Consider the following 19048-nt stretch of genomic DNA (forward strand, 5'->3'; position numbering starts at 1 on the left):
ATTTTAAACACTTATTTTATTACTCAATATAAAATTAATGTCCTCATACATCTTTATTGCATATTTTCTCTCCTGCATTATTTATTTATTCATTTATTTATTTTGTAATGAAAGTGAATGGTAGGGTTTGAGAGACTCTTGTCTCAATATTTTTATTTAGATAATGATTAATTAATTGGTTTATTGATTGATAGATGTTCTAAAAGAATGTTTTATATTTCACAGCATCATCATCATGTCTAAGTCACTACATCAGTGGGGCAGTTCTCCCTCCACCCCTCACACCTACCCCACACCTGAGTTACCTGAAGCAGGAGCAGGAGTTCCACCCACTAACCCCAGTGCATTGTGGGAAAATAAAATTATTCGCCATGCGTTCATCAGAAAGGTGAGACGTGTGATTTTGTACTGAGGAAATGTTCTAATAAGGATTTAGAATGTATTCAGATACACTATAGAGCCAAAAGTATGTGGACACCTGACCATACGATTGCTATGTGAATTTAATAGTGTCCATTTCCTGTTCTAATAATAACCTCCACTCTTCTGGGAAGATGTTCCACTAGATTTTGTGGAAATTTGTGATCATTTAAAGAGTCCTGGACAGTCGGTGTTACCAAGAGGATGGGTTCCTGAAAAGGTTTCATCCTCATACTATCACTGAATGTTCCTTGCCAATCTGTTATTTATTGATTTATCCATCCATCTAAATGTATAGGGTTGGAGCTCTGTAGCAGGAGATCTTCCACTCCAACCCATGTGAAGCAGATCTTCATGAAGCTGCTTTGTGCACAGGAACATTGTCATGCTGGAACAGGTTTTGGGTCTCCTGGTTCAAGTGAAGAAAAAAAAGACGTCCCATACAGTTGTGTACCTCAGACTTTGTGAGAACAGTTTGGAGAAGAAACTCATACGTCTGGAAAAGTTGGGTGTCCCAATACTTTTGTCCACAGCGTGTACATTATTCTATAAGATGCTGTTTGTCGTCATGTTGCAGGTTTATCTGATTCTGGCGTTGCAGCTGTTAGTGACAACCTCAATCGTCGCGGTGTTCACGTTCATGTGAGTGTCATCCATTTACAGAATAAACACACACACACACACACACACACACACACACACACACACACACACACACACATAACACGTGTGTTTATGTCCTACAGCCCTTCAGTGCATCTCTTCATCATCCGGAATCCTGTGGTTTACTGGGCGTCTGTGTGAGTTCTGGTTATTTATCCATGTTAATTACAGACACAAAATAAAACATGATGATGATGATGATGATGATGATGATGAAGGTGTTTCTCTCCACAGCTTAATTTTTCTTATCATTTATGAGTTGTCAGTCATTGATGTTATGAGGTGAGTAGATCCTGTAATCTGCTGTGTTCAGTAATGTGTGCACTAAAACACTCAGTGTAACTGTTTCTACTCTTCTTTCTATCACAGGAGAGGATTTCCTGGGAACCTGATTCTCCTGATCATATTTGTAAGTGTGTAAATGACACCAGAATCTACAACATTTTAGCCAAAATATTTATAACTGCATTGTTCTTGTCTTCTCTGATAAACGAGTGTAGAGGATGAAATGTAGACGGTTAATTTCACTTCTCTCTCCCACAGACTCTCGCCATGTGCTTTGTGGCTGGAACAACATCGAGGTTAGACACACACACACACACACACACACACACACACACACACACACACACACACACACAGTACACTATACAGCTCCACTTTCAAACTCTAGGCCACGCCCTCTCACCTGAGTCTGAATTATAAACACTGACGTATAAATGTGTATTTTATAATCTTTATTTCTGTAAAGCTGCTTTTGGAAGTGTTTATTGTTAAACTCTATAAAAATAACACTGAAATAAAATGAATCACAGCTGAAACACTAGAAGAAAAAATCAAACACCAAACACATCTCAGCTGATCAGATAAATGTGGTGTAAAAGGCGGTTGGTTACGCGGTGTTCACACTTTATATGTGAAGTTTGGTGAAATACACACTGAGATTTTATTACATCCTGCACCCCAAATCCTTAAATACTCACAGTGTTTATACAGTATTTATACAGTACTCAGAGTATTTATACAGCACTCTTACAGTGTTTATACAGTATTTATACAGTACTCAGAGTATTTATACAGCACTCAGAGTATTTACACAGTATTTATACAATACTCTTACAGTATTTATAGAGTGTTTATATACAGTGTTTATACAGCACTCTTACAGTATTTACACAGTATTTATAGAGTATTTATATACAGTATTTATACAGTACTCTTACTTGGTACTTTAAATGTTGGTACTATGACTGGTAAAGGGAGAGAGGGAGCTGATATGATGGAGAGGAGAAAGGTAGAGATGTTGTGTGTTCAGGAGACCAAGTGGAAAGGGAGTAAGAGCAGGAACATTGGAGGTGTTTAAACTGTTCTATCATGGTGTGTGTAAGGAAGTGTTTTATCCTCTGCCGCTTGGGCATGATTGCCATCTGTCCCCGGGACAGAATACCCCCGAATTCAGCCTTTCCTCTCGATCTTTGTTCTCCTACGTGCACGGGGAAGGTATGGTCAACAGAAACATACAAAAAGGTTATTCTAGAAGCATACAGCAGAATTCCTGTTAATGCTTCCTGCTAATGGCAACAAGATACATATATATAACATATGTTATTCGTTTAGCAGAAGCAACAAAACGCAGGTTAGCCATACCAAAAGGTGACAGTTTGGGTTTTCTCACAGCATAAGCATATGAAGAGAGGATAAAGACTGAGTGTTCTTGGGTCAACCTAATCTAGGACTAGTGATCAAGGATATCTTACAGTGTGGATGGAAAGAGAAATGGTGTAGGAGTGATTCTAAAGGAGGAGTACAGTAAGAGTGTAGTGGAGGTGAAGAGAGTTTCTGATAGAGTGATGATCGTGAAGGTGGAAGTTGAAGGGATGATAATAAATGTCATCAGTGCTTATGCTCCACAAGTTGGCTGTGAGATGGAGGATAAATTCTGGAGTGAATTAGATGAAGTGGTAGATGGTGTACCTAGAAATGAAAGATTGGTGATTGGTGCAGACTTTAATGGGCATGTAGGTGAAGGGAACAGAGGTGATGAGGAGGTGATGGTAGGTATGGCCTAAAGGAGAGGAATGTGGAAGGGCAGATGGTGGTGGAATACGTATTTTAAGAAGAAGGATGATCATAGGGTGACCTATAAGAGTGGAGGAAGGTGCACACAGGTGGACTATGTTCTATACAGGAGATGCAACCTGAAGGAGATTGGAGACTGTAAGGTGTTGGCGGGGAATAGTGTAGCATCGGATGGTGGTCTGTAGAATGTTTTGGAGGTGAAGAAGAAGAGGAGGAGAGTGAGGACTGAAAGAAGAACAAGATGGTGGAAGCTGAAGGAGAAAGAGTGTAGTGTGAGGTTTACTGTAGGAGTGATGAGGGAGGCAGCAAGAAAAGTACTTGGTGTGACATCTGGAAATAGAAAGCAAGACAAGGAGATGTGGTGGTGGAATGAGGAAGTGCAGGAGAGCATTAGGGGAAAGAGGTTGGCAAAACAGAAGTGGGATCGACAGAGTGATAAGAAAAGAATCCAGGAGTAGAAGGAGATGCGGCAGCAGGTAAAAAGGGATCTGGCGAAAGCCAAGGAAAAGGCATATGAGGAGCTGTAAGAGAAGTTGTACACTAAGGAATGAAAAAGATTTGTACCGATTGGCCAGGCAGAGGGACCGAGCTGGGAAGGATGTGCTGCAAGTTAGAGCAATAAAGGATGGAGATGGAAATGTGTTGACTAGTGAGGAGAGCGTGTTGAGAAGATGGAGGGAGTATTTTGAGCAGCTGATGAATGAGGAAAATGAGAGAGAGAAAGAAGGTTGGATGATGTGGAGATGGTAAAGCAAGATGCGGATAGGATTAGTAAGGAGGAAGTGAGAGCAGCGATTAAGAGGATGAAGAGTGGAAAGTTAGTTGGACCAGATGACATACCGGTAGAAGCGTGGAGATGTTTAGAAGAGATGGCAGTGGAGTTTTTAACAAGATTCTGGAAGGTGGGAGGATGCCTGAGGAATGGAGAAGGAGTGTGCTGGTACTGATCTTTAAGCATAAGGGAGATGTGCAGACCTGCAGTAACTACAGGGGAATAAAGTTGATCAGTCACACCATGATGTTATGGGAAAGAGTAGTGGAAGCCAGGCTTAGAGAAGAGGTGACCATCTGTGAGCAACAGTATGGTTTCATGGCAAGGAAGAGCAGCACAGACGCATTATTTGCTTTGAGAATATTGATGAGAAGTATAGAGAAGGTCAAAAGGAGTTGCATTGTGTGTTTGTGGATTTAGAGAAAGCGTACGACAGGATGCCAAGAGAGGAGTTGTAGTACCGTATGAGGAAGTCTGGTGTGTCAGAGAAGTATGTGCGGGTGGTGCAGGACATGTATGAGGACAGTGTGACAGCAGTGAAGTTTGCAGTAGGAATGACAGACTGGTTCAGGGTGAAGGTTGGATTGCATCAAGGATCGGCCCTGAGCCCTTTCCTGTTTGCAGTGGTGATGGACAGGCTGACGGACGAGGTCAAACAGGAGTCTCCCTGGACTATGATGTTTGCAGATGATATTGTGATTAGTGGTGAGAGTAGTGAGCAGGTGGAGAAGAGCCTGAAGAGGTGGAGATATGCACTGGAGAGAAGAGGAATGAAAGTCAGTAGGAGTAAGACAGAGTACATGTGTGTGAATGAGAGGAGGGCAGTGGAGGGTGCAGTTGCAGGAGAAGAGGTGGAGAAGGTGGAGGAGTTCAGGTACCTGGGGTCAACAGTGCAAAGTAATGGAGAGTGTGTTAGAGAAGTTTGCAGTAGGAATGACAGACTGGTTCAGGGTGAAGGTTGGATTGCATCAAGGATCGGCCCTGAGCCCTTTCCTGTTTGCAGTGGTGATGGACAGGCTGACGGACGAGGTCAAACAGGAGTCTCCCTGGACTATGATGTTTGCAGATGATATTGTGATTAGTGGTGAGAGTAGTGAGCAGGTGGAGAAGAGCCTGAAGAGGTGGAGATATGCACTGGAGAGAAGAGGAATGAAAGTCAGTAGGAGTAAGACAGAGTACATGTGTGTGAATGAGAGGGAGGGCAGTGGAGGGGTGCAGTTGCAGGGAGAAGAGGTGGAGAAGGTGGAGGAGTTCAGGTACCTGGGGTCAACAGTGCAAAGTAATGGAGAGTGTGTTAGAGAAGTGAAGAAAAGAGTGCAGGCAGGGTTTAGAGACAGTGCTCTATGGTTTAGAGACAGTGTCATTGAGACAGGAGGTGAAGCTGGAGGTAGCAGAGCTGAAGATGTTGAGGTTTTCGTTGGGAGTGACGACGATGGACAGGATTAGAAATTAGTTTATTAGAGGGATTGGGGTTAGGGTTATGGATGTAGGACGTTTGGAGACAAGGTAAGGGAGGTGAAATTGAGATGGTTTGGACATGTGCAGAGGAGGGACATGGGGTATATTAGTAGGAGAATGCTGAGGATGGAGCCACCGGGTAGGAGGAAAAGAGGAAGACCAAGGAGGAGGTTTATGGATGTGGTGAGGGAAGACATGCAGGTAGTTGGTGTAAAAGAGGCAGATGTAGAGGACAGGGGGGTATGGAGACGGATGATCCGCTGTGGCGCCCCCTAATGGGAGCAGCCAAAAGAAGTAGATTTATACAGTACTCTTACAGTATTTACTGCATATAGTGTTTATACAGTATTCATAGAATATTTATAGTGTTTATACAGTTCTAATAGAGTATTTATACAGTGTTTATGCAGTATTTATACAGTATTCAGATTATTTATACAGTATTCATAAGTACTACATATATACAGTGTTTATACAGTATTTATGTAGTACTCTATGAATACTGTATAAACTCTATATAAATACTGTGTAAATTCTCTATGAGTACTGTATAAATAATCTGAGTACTGTATAAATATTGCATAAACACTGTATAAATACTCTATGAGGACTGTATAAACACTGTATAAATACTGTAACAGTACTGTATAAATACAGTACTGTTACAGTATTTATACAGTGTTTATACAGTATTCATAGAGTATTTATACATTATTCATAGAGTATTTATACAGTGTTTATACAGTACTCATAGTATTTATACAGTATTTATATAGTCCTCTTACAGTATTTTTTACAATGCTCTTACATTGTTTATACAGTGTTTATACAGTACTCAGAGTATTTATACAGTATTTATACAATGCACTTACCTTGTTTTTAGTGTTTATACAGTACTCTTACAGTATTTATACATTATTTGTTGAGTATTTATACACTATTTTTACAGTACTCTAACAATATTTATACAGTAATCTTAGTGTTTATACAGTATTTACACAATGCACTTACCTTGTTTTACAATACACAGTGTTACAATGTTTATACAGCACACTTGCAACATTTACACAGTATTTATATAGTACTCGTAGAACATTTAGTATACAATACTCTTACATTGTTTATACAGAATTTATGCAGTACTTAGATTATTTAAACAGTATTTATAAAGTACTCTTATAGTATTTATACAGTATTTGTTAAGTACTCATACAGTATTCATATAGTACTCGGGGAATATTTATACAGTACTCAGAGCATTTATACAGTACTTATACAATACACTTACAGTATTTATGCAGTATTTATAGAGTACTCTTACAGTATTTATACAGTGAGTACTGTAAGTGTAGTATAGGAGTACCATAAGAGTACTGTATGCGTACTATAGGAGTACTGTTTAAATACTGTATGTGTATTATAGGAATACTGTATGAGTACTGTATTAGTACTTTGAGTACTGTAAGAATACTGTATGAGTACTGTATGAGTACTGTATGTGTACTATAGGAGTATTGTATGAGTACTGTATTAGTACTGTGAGTACTGTATGTGTACTATAGGAGTACTGTCTGTGTACTATAGGAGTACTGTATGAGTACTGTATGTGTACTATAGGAGTACTGTATTAATACTGTGAGTACTGAATGTGTACTAAAGGAGTACTGTGAGTACTATATGTGTACAATAGTACTGTATGTGCACTATAGGAGTACTGTATGAGTACTGTATGAGTACTATAGGAGTACTGTATTAGTACTGTATGAGTACTATATGAGTAATGTGAGTACTGTATGTGCACTATAGGAGTACTGTATGAGTACTGTATGTGCACTATAGGAGTACTGTATTAATACTGTATGAGTACTATGTGAGTACTGTATGTGCACTATAGGAGTACTGTATGAGTACTGTATGTGTACTATAGGAGTACTGTATTAAAACTGTATGAGTACTATGTGAGTATTGTATGTGTACTATAGGAGTACTGTATTAGTACTGTATGAGTACTATATGAGTACTGTGAGTACTGTATGTGTACTGTATAAGTACTGTATGAGTACTGTATGTGCAATATAGGAGTACTGTATGAGTACTGTATTAGTACAATAGGAGTACTGTTTGTGTACTGTATGAGTACTGTATGAGTACTGAAAGTGTATAGTAAGACTACATTATGAGTACAGAAATACAGAACTCTTTCTGCACTCATACTGATCTCATGCTGTACTCTTTCTTTACTCATACCATCCTCCTGCTGTCTTCCTCCTGTATACAGCACTCCTACAATATTCTTTCTCTTCTCTTACTGTTCTATTACAGTTTTCTTACAGCACTCTCACCGTATTCTTACTGTACTATTACAGTCCTCTTACACTTCACTTTCACTACAATAAAGTGTGTGTGTGTGTGTGTGTGTGTGTGTGTGTGTGTGTGTGTGTGTAAAACACAACTGAATTTGATGCTGGTGTTATTGAGCAGTTTAACATGTATTAAACCTCACCCTCCTGTTTCTTTGATTTTAGTTATTTTGAGACGAAGACCGTGTTCTTGTTTATGGTAATGATGGTGGTGGTGTGTGGCCATTACAGTGTTCAGTTTCAGACCAAGGTAAAGATCAGACAGGGGCTCTGAAAACACACCTTTGTTCTCCTTATCGAATGAAACCATTTTCTCACCTTACAATGGCCACCTGTCCCTCTTCAAACATTCATTTCCTGCTGGTAAAAACCCACCCAGACTGTTCCTGACACTGAACCCCTGAGTCACCCTGTAACCCCTCAGTCTGCCCCCCCATTATACCCCAATATCATAAACATGTAGCACAATCCCCCCCACCCCACCCCAACACACACAAACACACCACAACCCTCATCTCCAACATGTGTTAGGGCAGACATGGGCAAACAACGGCCCGCGGGCCACACATGGCCTGTTGGGTTTATTAATCCGGCCCGCCGAACGTGACCAAATTCTATTAAAATAGGTACGGGTAAACATTGTTCCATTTACCTTTCCCCTGTAATGCCCACATTTCCCCTAAAGATGGCGCACTTCAGCTACACTCACATTCAAACTCCACATAGAAGAGCACTTCCACAACTCTGACCCCAGACACATGTGGAAAGGCATCCAGACCATCACAGACTACAAACCTACAGCTCGAACTCAACCAACCAGCAGTGCCTTCCAACCGGACGAGCTCAATCACTTTTTTGCTCATTTTGACCAAGCACAGGACATTACACAACAACCACGGACTCTTCTACTGCTCACAGCCCACTTTCACTCTCAACAACGGACGTCTATTCAGTGTTCAGCAGAGTGGATGCACGAAAGGCAGCTGGCCTGGATGGCATACAGGGACGTGTTCTCAGAGCATGCGCTGGACAAATGGCACAGGTTTTTGACATTTTCAACCTGTCATTGGCCCAAGCCACGGTACCAACATGCCTGAAGACCACTACTATCATACCAGTGCCTAAGCACTCAGCTGCTAAATGCCTGAATGACTTTCACCCAGTTGCACTCACCCCATTGCTGAGAAGTGCTTTGAGAAACTGGTACTGAATCACCTCACTGTGGGCCTACCACCTACACTGGACCCACACCAGTTTGCCTATCGCCCGAACAGGTCAACAGAGGATGCAGTTTCCCCAGCTCTTCATTCTGCTCTCACCCACCTGGATAAAAGCAACACCTACATCAGAATGCTGTTCATTGACTTTAGCTCTGTTACCACTGTACTGATCACTAAGCTCAGTGAACTGGGTATCTGCACTTCCACTTGCCGATGGATTCTGGACTTTCTCACCAACAGACCTCAATTTGTCAGGTTGGGAAACCAGGTATCCTCAACCCTCATTCTGAACACTGGCATACCGCAGGGCTGTGTTCTGAGCCCTCTGCTCTACTCCCTGTTCACCCACGATTGTGCTCCTCTGTATAACTCCAACATCTTCATCAAGTATGCAGATGACACCACCGTGGTTGGCCAGATTGACAACAACGACGAATCGGCCTAAAGGAAAGAGATTCATAATCTGACAGCATGGTGTGCAAACAACAACCTGACCCTCAACGCCACAAAGACCAAAGAGCTCATTGTGGACTTTCGGAAATCCAACAGAAGGAGACATCTACCAGTCAACATCAATGGAACTGAGGTAGAACGAGTCTCCAGCTTTTAGTTCCTGGGAGTTCACATCTCTGATGATCTGTCCTGGCAGCAGAACACTTCAGCTCTGGTTAAAAAAGCACAACAACGCCTGTACTTCTTGAGAAGTCTCAAGAAATCTCATCTGTCCCCTGGGATTTTAACGAGTTTCTACCCCTGCATCATTGAGAGCATCCTGAACAACTCCATCACTGTATGGTACGGAGGCTCTACTGTGTGTGAATGTAAAGCCCTGCAAAGGGTGGTCAAAACCGCCCAATGCATCACTGGCACCCAACTACCTGCCATTGAACACCTTCACCACAGAAGATGTCTGCGCAGAGCTCACAACATTATCAAAGACTCTTCACATCCCAGTCATAAACTGTTTAACCTCCTTCCATCACGAAGGAGATACAGGAACTTACACACCAGAACCAGCAGGTTCAGGGACAGCTTTTTTCCATCCACCATCACACTACTGAACTCTACACTCCACCGCTAATCACTACAAAACAAAACAAAATGAAACACTGTATATAACCTCTGTACAATACATGTACATACTACATATTTTTTATTACTCATTACATCTGCACTAATTTTATCTATTATCTTTATATCATTACTGTACATTCTGCCAAACATTTAATTCATTTGTGTATATAACCTGTGTGTATATATTTATATATATATATATATATATATATATATATATATATATATATATATATATATATATATATATATATATAGTAGACTGTTTATTCGACTTGCTAATTACTCTTCAATGCCATAGCCTTAAGAACCATTCCTGTACTTCCTAATGATGTCCACACATCTCTGCACTGTTACTGCCTTATATTTATTCACTGTACATATGCTTCATATTTATATATATATACAGTGCCTTGCGAAAGTATTCGGCCCCCTTGAACTTTGCGACCTTTTGCCACATTTCAGGCTTCAAACATAAAGATATAAAACTGTATTTTTTTGTGAAGAATCAACAACAAGTGGGACACGATCATGAAGTGGAACGAAATTTATTGGATATTTCAAACTTTTTTAACAAATAAAAAACTGAAAAGTTGGGCGTGCAAAATTATTCAGCCCCCTTAAGTTAATACTTTGTAGTGGCACCTTTTGCTGCGATTACAGCTGTAAGTCACTTGGGGTATGTCTCTATCAGTTTTGCACATCGAGAGACTGAAATTTTTGCCCATTCCTCCTTGCAAAACAGCTCGAGCTCAGTGAGGTTGGATGGAGAGCATTTGTGAACAGCAGTTTTCAGTTCTTTCCACAGATTCTCGATTGGATTCAGGTCTGGACTTTGACTTGGCCATTCTAACACCTGGATATGTTTATTTGTGAACCATTCCATTGTAGATTTTGCTTTATGTTTTGGATCATTGTCTTGTTGGAAGACAAATCTCCGTCCCAGTCTCAGGTCTTTTGCAGACTCCATCAGGTTTTCTTCCAGAATGGTCCTGTATTTGGCTCCATCCATCTTTCCATCAATTTTACCCATCTTCCCTGTCCCTGCTGAAGAAAAGCAGGCCCAAACCATGATGCTGCCACCACCATGTTTGACAGTGGGGATGGTGTTTTCAGGGTGATGAGCTGTGTTGCTTTTATGCCAAACATAACTGTCAGGGACGTGAGAGGAAGGACCCAAATGCAGGACGCGGGAGAAATTCAAAAGGCAGTCTTTAATTAGGGAAAAAACAAAGAGGCAAAAAACAATCCGAAAACTAAAGCACTTCCCTTAACAAGAGCATGAAAAAAAACAAAGAGCAGAAAAGGGCAAAAAACAAAAACAACAAACCAGGAGCAGGGCAGAAGAGACCGGAAGAACACAGAAAACAATAACAAACAAACGTCCAAAAACCGGCAGAAAAACCGGGGAAAAAGAGACATACAAAGTGAAAGCAAAATAATCCACAGAGAAAAAACGGCAAGAAAGTCCCAAAAAAACATACACGAAGCCAAAAGACAATCTGGCAAGGGATAACAGGAGCCGGCGTCTATTTATACACACAAAAGATGGCCGCCGCGTCGTGCCGGCGCCGCACCGGAAGCGGAAGTTGGACTACCGGAAGTTGGGTTAGCGGAAGTGCGCGCGCCGTCGGCTGACAGTACCCCCCTCCCCAAGGCGGCTCCAGACGACCGTCCACTCTGCTCAGGATGGTCCCGATGAAACTGAGAAATGAGGCTGCGGAACCCAAGAGCGCTCCTCCGGGCCATAGCCCTCCCAGTCCACAAGATATTGGAGGCCTTTACCCCGACGGCGGGAGCGGAGCAAACGACACACCGTATAGGCGGGACCCCCGTCAACGACCCGGGCGGGTGGTGGGGGCCCGGCGGAGGGCACCAAGGAACATGCCCTGACAGGCCGGAGCCGGGAAACGTGGAACATAGGATGGATCCGAAGGGCCCTGGGGAGTCTGAGGCGCACAGCAACCGGGTTAACCTTGGAGATGGGGAATGGTCCCAGAAATCTCGGAGCGAGCTTGCCCACACAGCTTTGAGAGGAAGGTCCCGAGTGGAAAGCCACACCTTTTGACCAACCCGGTAATGGGGTGCAGGACAGCGCCTCCGGTTGGCCCAGCGAGCATGGCTTTGGGAAGCTCTAAGAAGTGCAGTGCGGGCCCTCCTCCAACTGAGTCGACAGCGCCGAAACTGAGCCAATGCAGATGGGACGGAAGCCTCAGCCTCCTGGGTAGAAAATAGAGGGGGTTGATAACTATAAACCGTCTGAAAGGGAGATAATCCAGTGGCGGCAGTATTAAAGTTTAACCCTAGCCTCGAGGTCAAGGTCCAGGGCACGCACGGTAACTGAAGGAGGAAGTATGGATGTGAAGGTGGATTCTTTTTCCTCCACAGGGGAGTGTAACCTGGAAAGACCGTCAGGCTTCCCATTCTTAGATCACGGGCGGTAGGAGAGAGAGAAATTAAACCTGCCGAAAAAAAGTCCCCAGCTAGCCTGGCGAGAATTGAGGCGCTTGGTAGTGCGTAGGTACTCCATTTTGCGGTGATCAGTCCAGACCAAGAAAGGGGTCTCAGCCCCCTCTAACCAGTGTCGCCATTCTTCTAGGGCAAGTTCGACGGCCAGGAGCTCCCGCTCACCAATGGGGTAATTACGTTCAGCTTGGTTAAGACGGCGGGAGAAGAAGGCGCAAGGGTGCAACTTGTTCTCAGTAGCGCCCTTTGGGACAGTACAGCGCCTACCCCTAGGTCAGAGGCATCGACTTCCACGATGGACTGGCGAGAGGGATCGGGAAAAACCAGGACCGGGGTAAGGAGCAAGCTCGGTCCTTGCTAAATACCTGACCTAGGTCGTGATACACAGAGGGAATTGAGTCAAGGTCCAAGGTCTCAAAAGAACCAGAGGCTGATGACTGGACTAAACAGTGGGAATGGCAGAAGGTTCCCCACTCTAAGACTTCACCCGTGGACCAATCCAGGCGGGGGTTGTGTTTCTGCAGCCAGGGATAACCGAGCATGACCGCGGTGTGAGGGGAAGAAATGACCAAAAAGGATAGCCACTCCTGATGTTGATCGGCAATGGTGACCCGGATGGGCTTTGTGCGACAGGTTGCCTGATAAAGGGGATGGCCGTCGAGGGCTTGAACTTGAAGGGTGGCTGGCAAGGTTTCGGTCTCAATCCTCAACTGCTGAACTAGATCCTGATCCAGAAACTCTGAGTCTGCCCCTGAATCCACAAAAGCCGCAAGCTGGTGCTCCTGTCCCCCAGAGAGAATGCGGATGTCTAGGAGTGGTTTGGAGAAGGCAGGAAGGATTTGGCTCGGCGAGGACCTCTCCATCAGCGACGAGCCCGGTATTTTACTGGGCAGGAAACCGCCATGTGTCCAGCCTCCCCACAGTAGAGACACAAGCCTCTGGAGCGACGCCTCTCCTTTTCATTTGGGGATAGGTGTCGGCGGCCAATTTCCATAGGACGGGGTGGAGAGTGGGGTTCTGGTACAGTAGTGTCACAAGGGAGTGTTCGACGTCGGTATTGCGGTGGAGAGCGGTGACGATCGGAGCGCCGAGAAGTGTGCTCCAAACGCCGCTCCTGCAGGCGTCTGTCAATTCGCGTAGCGAGGGCAATGAGGCATCTAAGCCCGATGGAAATTCCCGGGCGGCTAACTCATCTTTAACTTCAGCAGCCAAACCACGATAGAAGGCGTCATAGAGGGCAGTGGGGTTCCATCCGCTATCTGTAGCAGCGGTGCGGAACTCAGCGGCAAATTCAGCCACCGAATGCCTACCTTGAGTGGCAGAAAACAGCAAGCGAGCCGCATCGTGACGAGGAGAGGCAGAGTCAAAAAATTTCCGGAGTTCACCGGAGAAGGAGGAGAAAGACATGCAGTGGGTGGTCTGGTTCTCCCACTCAGCGGTGGCCCACTGGAGAGCGGGACCTGATAGCAGGGAAATCACATAGGCCACCTTGGCTACTTCGGTGGGAAAAGAAGAGGGATAAAGTTGAAAAATAATGCCGCACTGAGTGAGGAAGAGGCGGCAGTGTCCTGGTTCCCCGGAGAAATGTGCCGGTGGTGTTAGGTGAGGTTCACGGGAACTAACCACGACCGGAGCAGGTTCCATCTCGGTTGATGGTGCAGGTGAGGCAACGGGTGTGGCTACAGCCGAGGTACTGGGATTTTGAGCTGCGCGCTGCATGTAATCTTGAAGTGCCGAACCAATCTCACGTAGCTGCCGATCATGGGTGACGCAGATTTGCTTCAAAGAGTCTATACTCTCCCTTAAATCCTGTGCGTCCGCGGGGTCCATAGTTGGCCAGATTGTTCTGTCAGGGGCGCGAGAGGAAGGACCCAAATGCAGGACGCGGGAGAAATTCAAAAGGCAGTTTTAATTAGGGAAAAAACAAAGAGGCAAAAAACAGTCCGAAAACTAAAGCACTTCCCTTAACAAGAGCATGAAAAAAAACAAAGAGCAGAAAAGGGCAAAAAACAAAAACAACAAACCAGGAGCAGGGCAGAAGAGACCGGAAGAACACAGAAAACAATAACAAACAAACGCTCAAAAACCGGCAGAAAAACCGGGGAAAAAAGAGACATACAAAGTGAAAGCAAAATAATCCACAGAGAAAAAACGGCAAGAAAGTCCCAAAAAAACATACACGAAGCCAAAAGACAATCTGGCAAGGGATAACAGGAGCCGGCGTCTATTTATACACACAAAAGATGGCCGCCGCGTCGTGCCGGAAGCGGAAGTTGGACTACCGGAAGTGCGCGCGCCGTCGGCTGACAATAATGTTTTGCATTGTTGCCAAAAAGTTCGATTTTGGTTTCATCTGACCAGAGCACCTCCTTCCACATGTTTGGTCTCCCAGGTGGCTTGTGGCAAACATTAAACGACACTTTTCATGGGTATCATTAAGAAATGGCTTTCTTCTTGCCACTCTTCCATAAAGGCCAGATTTGTGCAGTATACGACTGATTGTTGTCCTATGGACAGAGTCTCCCACCTCAGCTGTAGATCTCTGCAGTTCATCCAGAGTGATCATGGGCCTCTTGGCTGCATCTCTGATCAGTCTTCTCCTTGTATGAGCTGAAGGTTTAGAGGGATGGCCAGGTCTTGGTAGATTTGTAGTGGTCTAATACTCCTTCCATTTCAATATTATCGCTTGCACAGTGCTCCTTGGGATGTTTAAAGCTTGGGAAATCTTTTTGTATCCAAATCCGGCTTTAAACTTCTCCACAACAGTATCTCGGACCTGCCTGGTGTGTTCCTTGTTCTTCATGATGCTCTCTGCGCTTTAAACGGACCTCTGAGACTATCACAGTGCAGGTGCATTTATACGGAGACTTGATTACACACAGGTGGATTCTATTTATCATCATTAGTCATTTAGGTCAACATTGGATCATTCAGAGATCCTCACTGAACTTCTGGAGAGAGTTTGCTGCACTGAAAGTAAAGGGGCTGAATAATTTTGCACGCCCAATTTTTCAGTTTTTTATTTGTTAAAAAAGTTTGAAATATCCAATAAATTTCATTCCACTTCATGATTGTGTCCCACTTGTTGTTGATTCTTCACAAAAAATTACAGTTTCATATCTTTATGTTTGAAGCCTGAAATGTGGCAAAAGGTCGCAAAGTTCAAGGGGGCCGAATACTTTCGCAAAGCACTGTATATATATATATATATATAGTCGACTGGTTATTTAGCTGCTAATTCTAAAATGCCATAATTTAACCTTTACTTCTGCACATTACTCTTTAATACCATATCCTCGGAACTATTGATGTACTCTAAATTGATGTCCACACGTCTCTGCACTGTTACTGACTTTATATTTATTCACTTTACATATGTTTACATATTTATCACTTGCTGTAAATATGCTACATTTTATCTGCACTTTTGCACGACTGCTACATTTTGCACTTCTGGTAGATGCCAAACTGCATTTCGTTGCTGTGTACCTGTACTATGTAATGACAATAAAGTTGTATCTATCTATCTATCTATCTATCTATCTATCTATCTATCTATCTATCTATCTATCTATCTATCTATCTATCTATCTATCTATCTATCTATCTATCTACATTGACCTTGTTCATGGTATTGACTCTCTTCTTCTCTTATGAGAGCTTAATCAGATACTCTTTAAAAATTGCGACAGTTTCTGACAAACACCTCGGAACAAAACTTACTCCAGACTTTGATGAATTGATAAAATAAGGAGTTCAACAACACTGTTCCTACTGAAACTGAACTTGAGTTTTTCTGCTGTGTTTATTGATGCACTGGCAAAAAACATCAAGTTGTTGATCTTTGGCACTTGATAAAACTGAATTTGCTAAATCTCTAATGTAATATATGACTTCTGACTGCACAACTCTCTCTCTGTCTGTGTGTGTGTGTGTGTGTGTGTGTGTGTGTGTGTGTGTGTGTGTGTGTGTGTGTTTAGGTGGAATTCACCTCCCGTCCTGGTTTGTTCTGTGTTCTGTGCATTGTGCTTTTAATAACAGGCATCATCACAGCCATCGTCCTCTCCCTTCAGTATGTAAGTGCTAACACTCATCCTAACACACACACACACACACACACACACACACACACACACACACACACACGGTGTAACACACTCACTGTAACACACAGTAACAGTGTTTTCTCGTTCCTGTGTTTAGATTAAGTGGCTGTCCATGCTGTACACTGCTCTTGGGGTCGTCTTTTTCACTCTGGTGAGTTCATCCTTAATCCCTCTGAGTATGTGTGTGTGTGTGTGTGTGTGTGTGTGTGTGTGTGTGTGTTACAGAGCATGCATATTACAGTGCATGTTACAGGGTTTCTGTGTTACAGGGTGTATTTGCAACAGTTCTGAATAAAACAATTGTGAGGAAATGTAAAGTAATGGGAATGTGTGTGTGTGTGTGTGTGTGTGTGTGTGTGTGTAGTTCCTGCTATACAACACTTGGCTGTTGTTGGAGAAACGAATTTATGAGCTAAAACCGGAGGAGTACTTGTTTGGAGCTCTGACTCTCTACACAATCACACCGACCTTCTGGTTCCTGATGAGGGACACCAACTGTCTGTCTGTCTGAAACAATGAAATAAAAGCGAACTGTTTGTTCCAAACTGAATTGTAGAGCATCAGATTTTTTTATTGCATTGAATCCCGGAATTCAAGCTACTTTACATGCATACTGTAATAATTACATTTTAGGACTGTATGAATTTTACCGTTACATGTCTGATCATGTTCTTTCTTCTATTATTTGTTTTACATTTTATATTTGTTTATTAATTATTGCCTGGCAAATGAATGTAGAATTCTTGATTAACTCTAAATTGTCCTGAAATCTTTTATATTACCCTATACGTTAGCAGAGGATAGTGTAGCTAGACAGCAGGTGAAGAGAGATGTGGCTAAAGCAAAGGAAAACACATATGAGGAGCTGTATGTGAAGTTCGAAACTAAGGAAAGAGAAAATGATTTGTAGCGATTAAGAGAGAAGGTTGGTTGATGTGGAGATGGTGAACCAGGAAGTGGATAATATTAGTGAAGCGGAAGATGTTTAGGAGAGATGCAGTGGATTTTACTAAATTTTTCAACAACATTCCGGAAGGTGAGAAGATGCCTGAGTAATGGAGAAGGAGTGTGCTGGTATCGATCTTTAAGCATAAGGGAGATGTGCAGACCTGCAGTAACTACAGGGGAATTAAGTTGAACAGTCACACCATGAAGTTATGGGAAAGAGTAGTGGAAGCCAGGCTGAGAGAAGAGGTGACCATCTGTGAGCAACAGTATGGTTTCATGCCGAGGAAGAGCACCATAGACGCATTATTTGCTTTGAGAATGTTGATGGAGAAGTATAGAGAAGGTCAGAAGGAATTGCATTGTGTGTTTGTGGATTTGGAGAAAGTGTACGACAGGGTGGAGAGAGGAGTTGTGGTATTGTATGAGGAAGTCAGGTCTGTTGATAGACGAGGTCAGACAGGAGTCTCCCTGGACTGTGATGTTTGTGGATGATATTGTGATTTGTGGTTTGAGTAGAGAGCAGGTGGAGAAGAGCCTAGAGAGGTGGAGGTACACGCTGGAGAGAAGGGGAATGAAAGTCAGTAGGAGTAAGACAGAGTACATGTGTGTGAATGAGAGGGAGGGCAGTGGAGAGGTGCGGTTGCAGGGAGAAGAGGTGGAGAAGGTGGAGGAGTTCAGGTACCTGGGGTCAACAGTGCAAAGTAATGGAGAGTGTGTTAGAGAAGTGAAGAAAAGAGTGCAGGCAGGGTGGAGTGGGTGGAGAAGAGTGACAGGAGTGATTTGTGATAGAAGAGTATCTGTGAGAGTGAAAGGGAAAGTAAATGGACAATCAGTGGCACCCAGATGAGGATGAGGTTCCCTCTTAAGTCTGGTTCCTCTCAAGTTTTCTTCCTTATGCCATCTCGGGGAGTTTTTCCTTTCCACAGTTGCCACCGGCTTGTTCATCAGGGACAAACTTACACTTATAAAGAACATATTATTAATTTTTATCACCACGTTATCGGTTTCTAAAGCTGCTTTGAGACAAAGTTCAATGTTAAAAACGCAATACAAATAAAAATTTGAATTTTGAAAGTTTAATTGAATTGCATTAAACTTCAGTTAATTACATAAAGTTGATGTAATGTTGTTTAGTTAAATCAACTTAACATTCTTAATTTAGTTTTAATATATTAAGTTAATTAAGTTTATATTTTTAAAATTTTTTACAAGAATGTGTACTATACAAAATATGAAAACTGCCTTTATTTTACAAAAGCATAATTAATCTTATTACAAAAAAATAATAAAAATATAAGCATGCTTTCTTTAAAATATACAATGCAAATAATAAATCATAAGTGTTATTTTCTAATATTTCCCCATTTGAAACAAAAAAAAAACAAAAAACAAATGTACTGCTACAGCAAACAGCACAACTTTATGGAGAAAACATACAGTATGTCCTGCCTTATGAGAGGAGTTAATTTTTCAGGACCTGGA

General features: G+C 42.7%; 1 protein-coding gene across 2 annotated transcripts in view; it reads left to right on the top strand.

The window, feature by feature from the left end:
• LOC124382987 (protein lifeguard 3-like) overlaps window positions 1-17144 on the top strand; it is a 17724-nt gene extending 580 nt beyond the window's left edge. For both annotated transcript variants that reach the window (XM_046845364.1, XM_046845363.1), the window contains exons 2-11: window positions 226-388; window positions 998-1062; window positions 1167-1220; window positions 1318-1365; window positions 1453-1492; window positions 1627-1664; window positions 7918-7951; window positions 16493-16588; window positions 16716-16769; window positions 16983-17144. In XM_046845364.1, coding sequence (XP_046701320.1) covers window positions 236-388; window positions 998-1062; window positions 1167-1220; window positions 1318-1365; window positions 1453-1492; window positions 1627-1664; window positions 7918-7951; window positions 16493-16588; window positions 16716-16769; window positions 16983-17129 — 729 coding nt within the window. In that variant the 5' untranslated portion in view covers window positions 226-235 and the 3' untranslated portion in view covers window positions 17130-17144. The remainder of the gene's footprint in view (window positions 1-225; window positions 389-997; window positions 1063-1166; window positions 1221-1317; window positions 1366-1452; window positions 1493-1626; window positions 1665-7917; window positions 7952-16492; window positions 16589-16715; window positions 16770-16982) is intronic.
• The last annotated feature ends 1904 nt before the right edge of the window (window positions 17145-19048 follow it).

The sequence above is a fragment of the Silurus meridionalis genome, chromosome 3 (assembly GCF_014805685.1).
Source record: "Silurus meridionalis isolate SWU-2019-XX chromosome 3, ASM1480568v1, whole genome shotgun sequence".
NCBI classification, from domain to species: Eukaryota; Metazoa; Chordata; class Actinopteri; order Siluriformes; family Siluridae; genus Silurus; species Silurus meridionalis.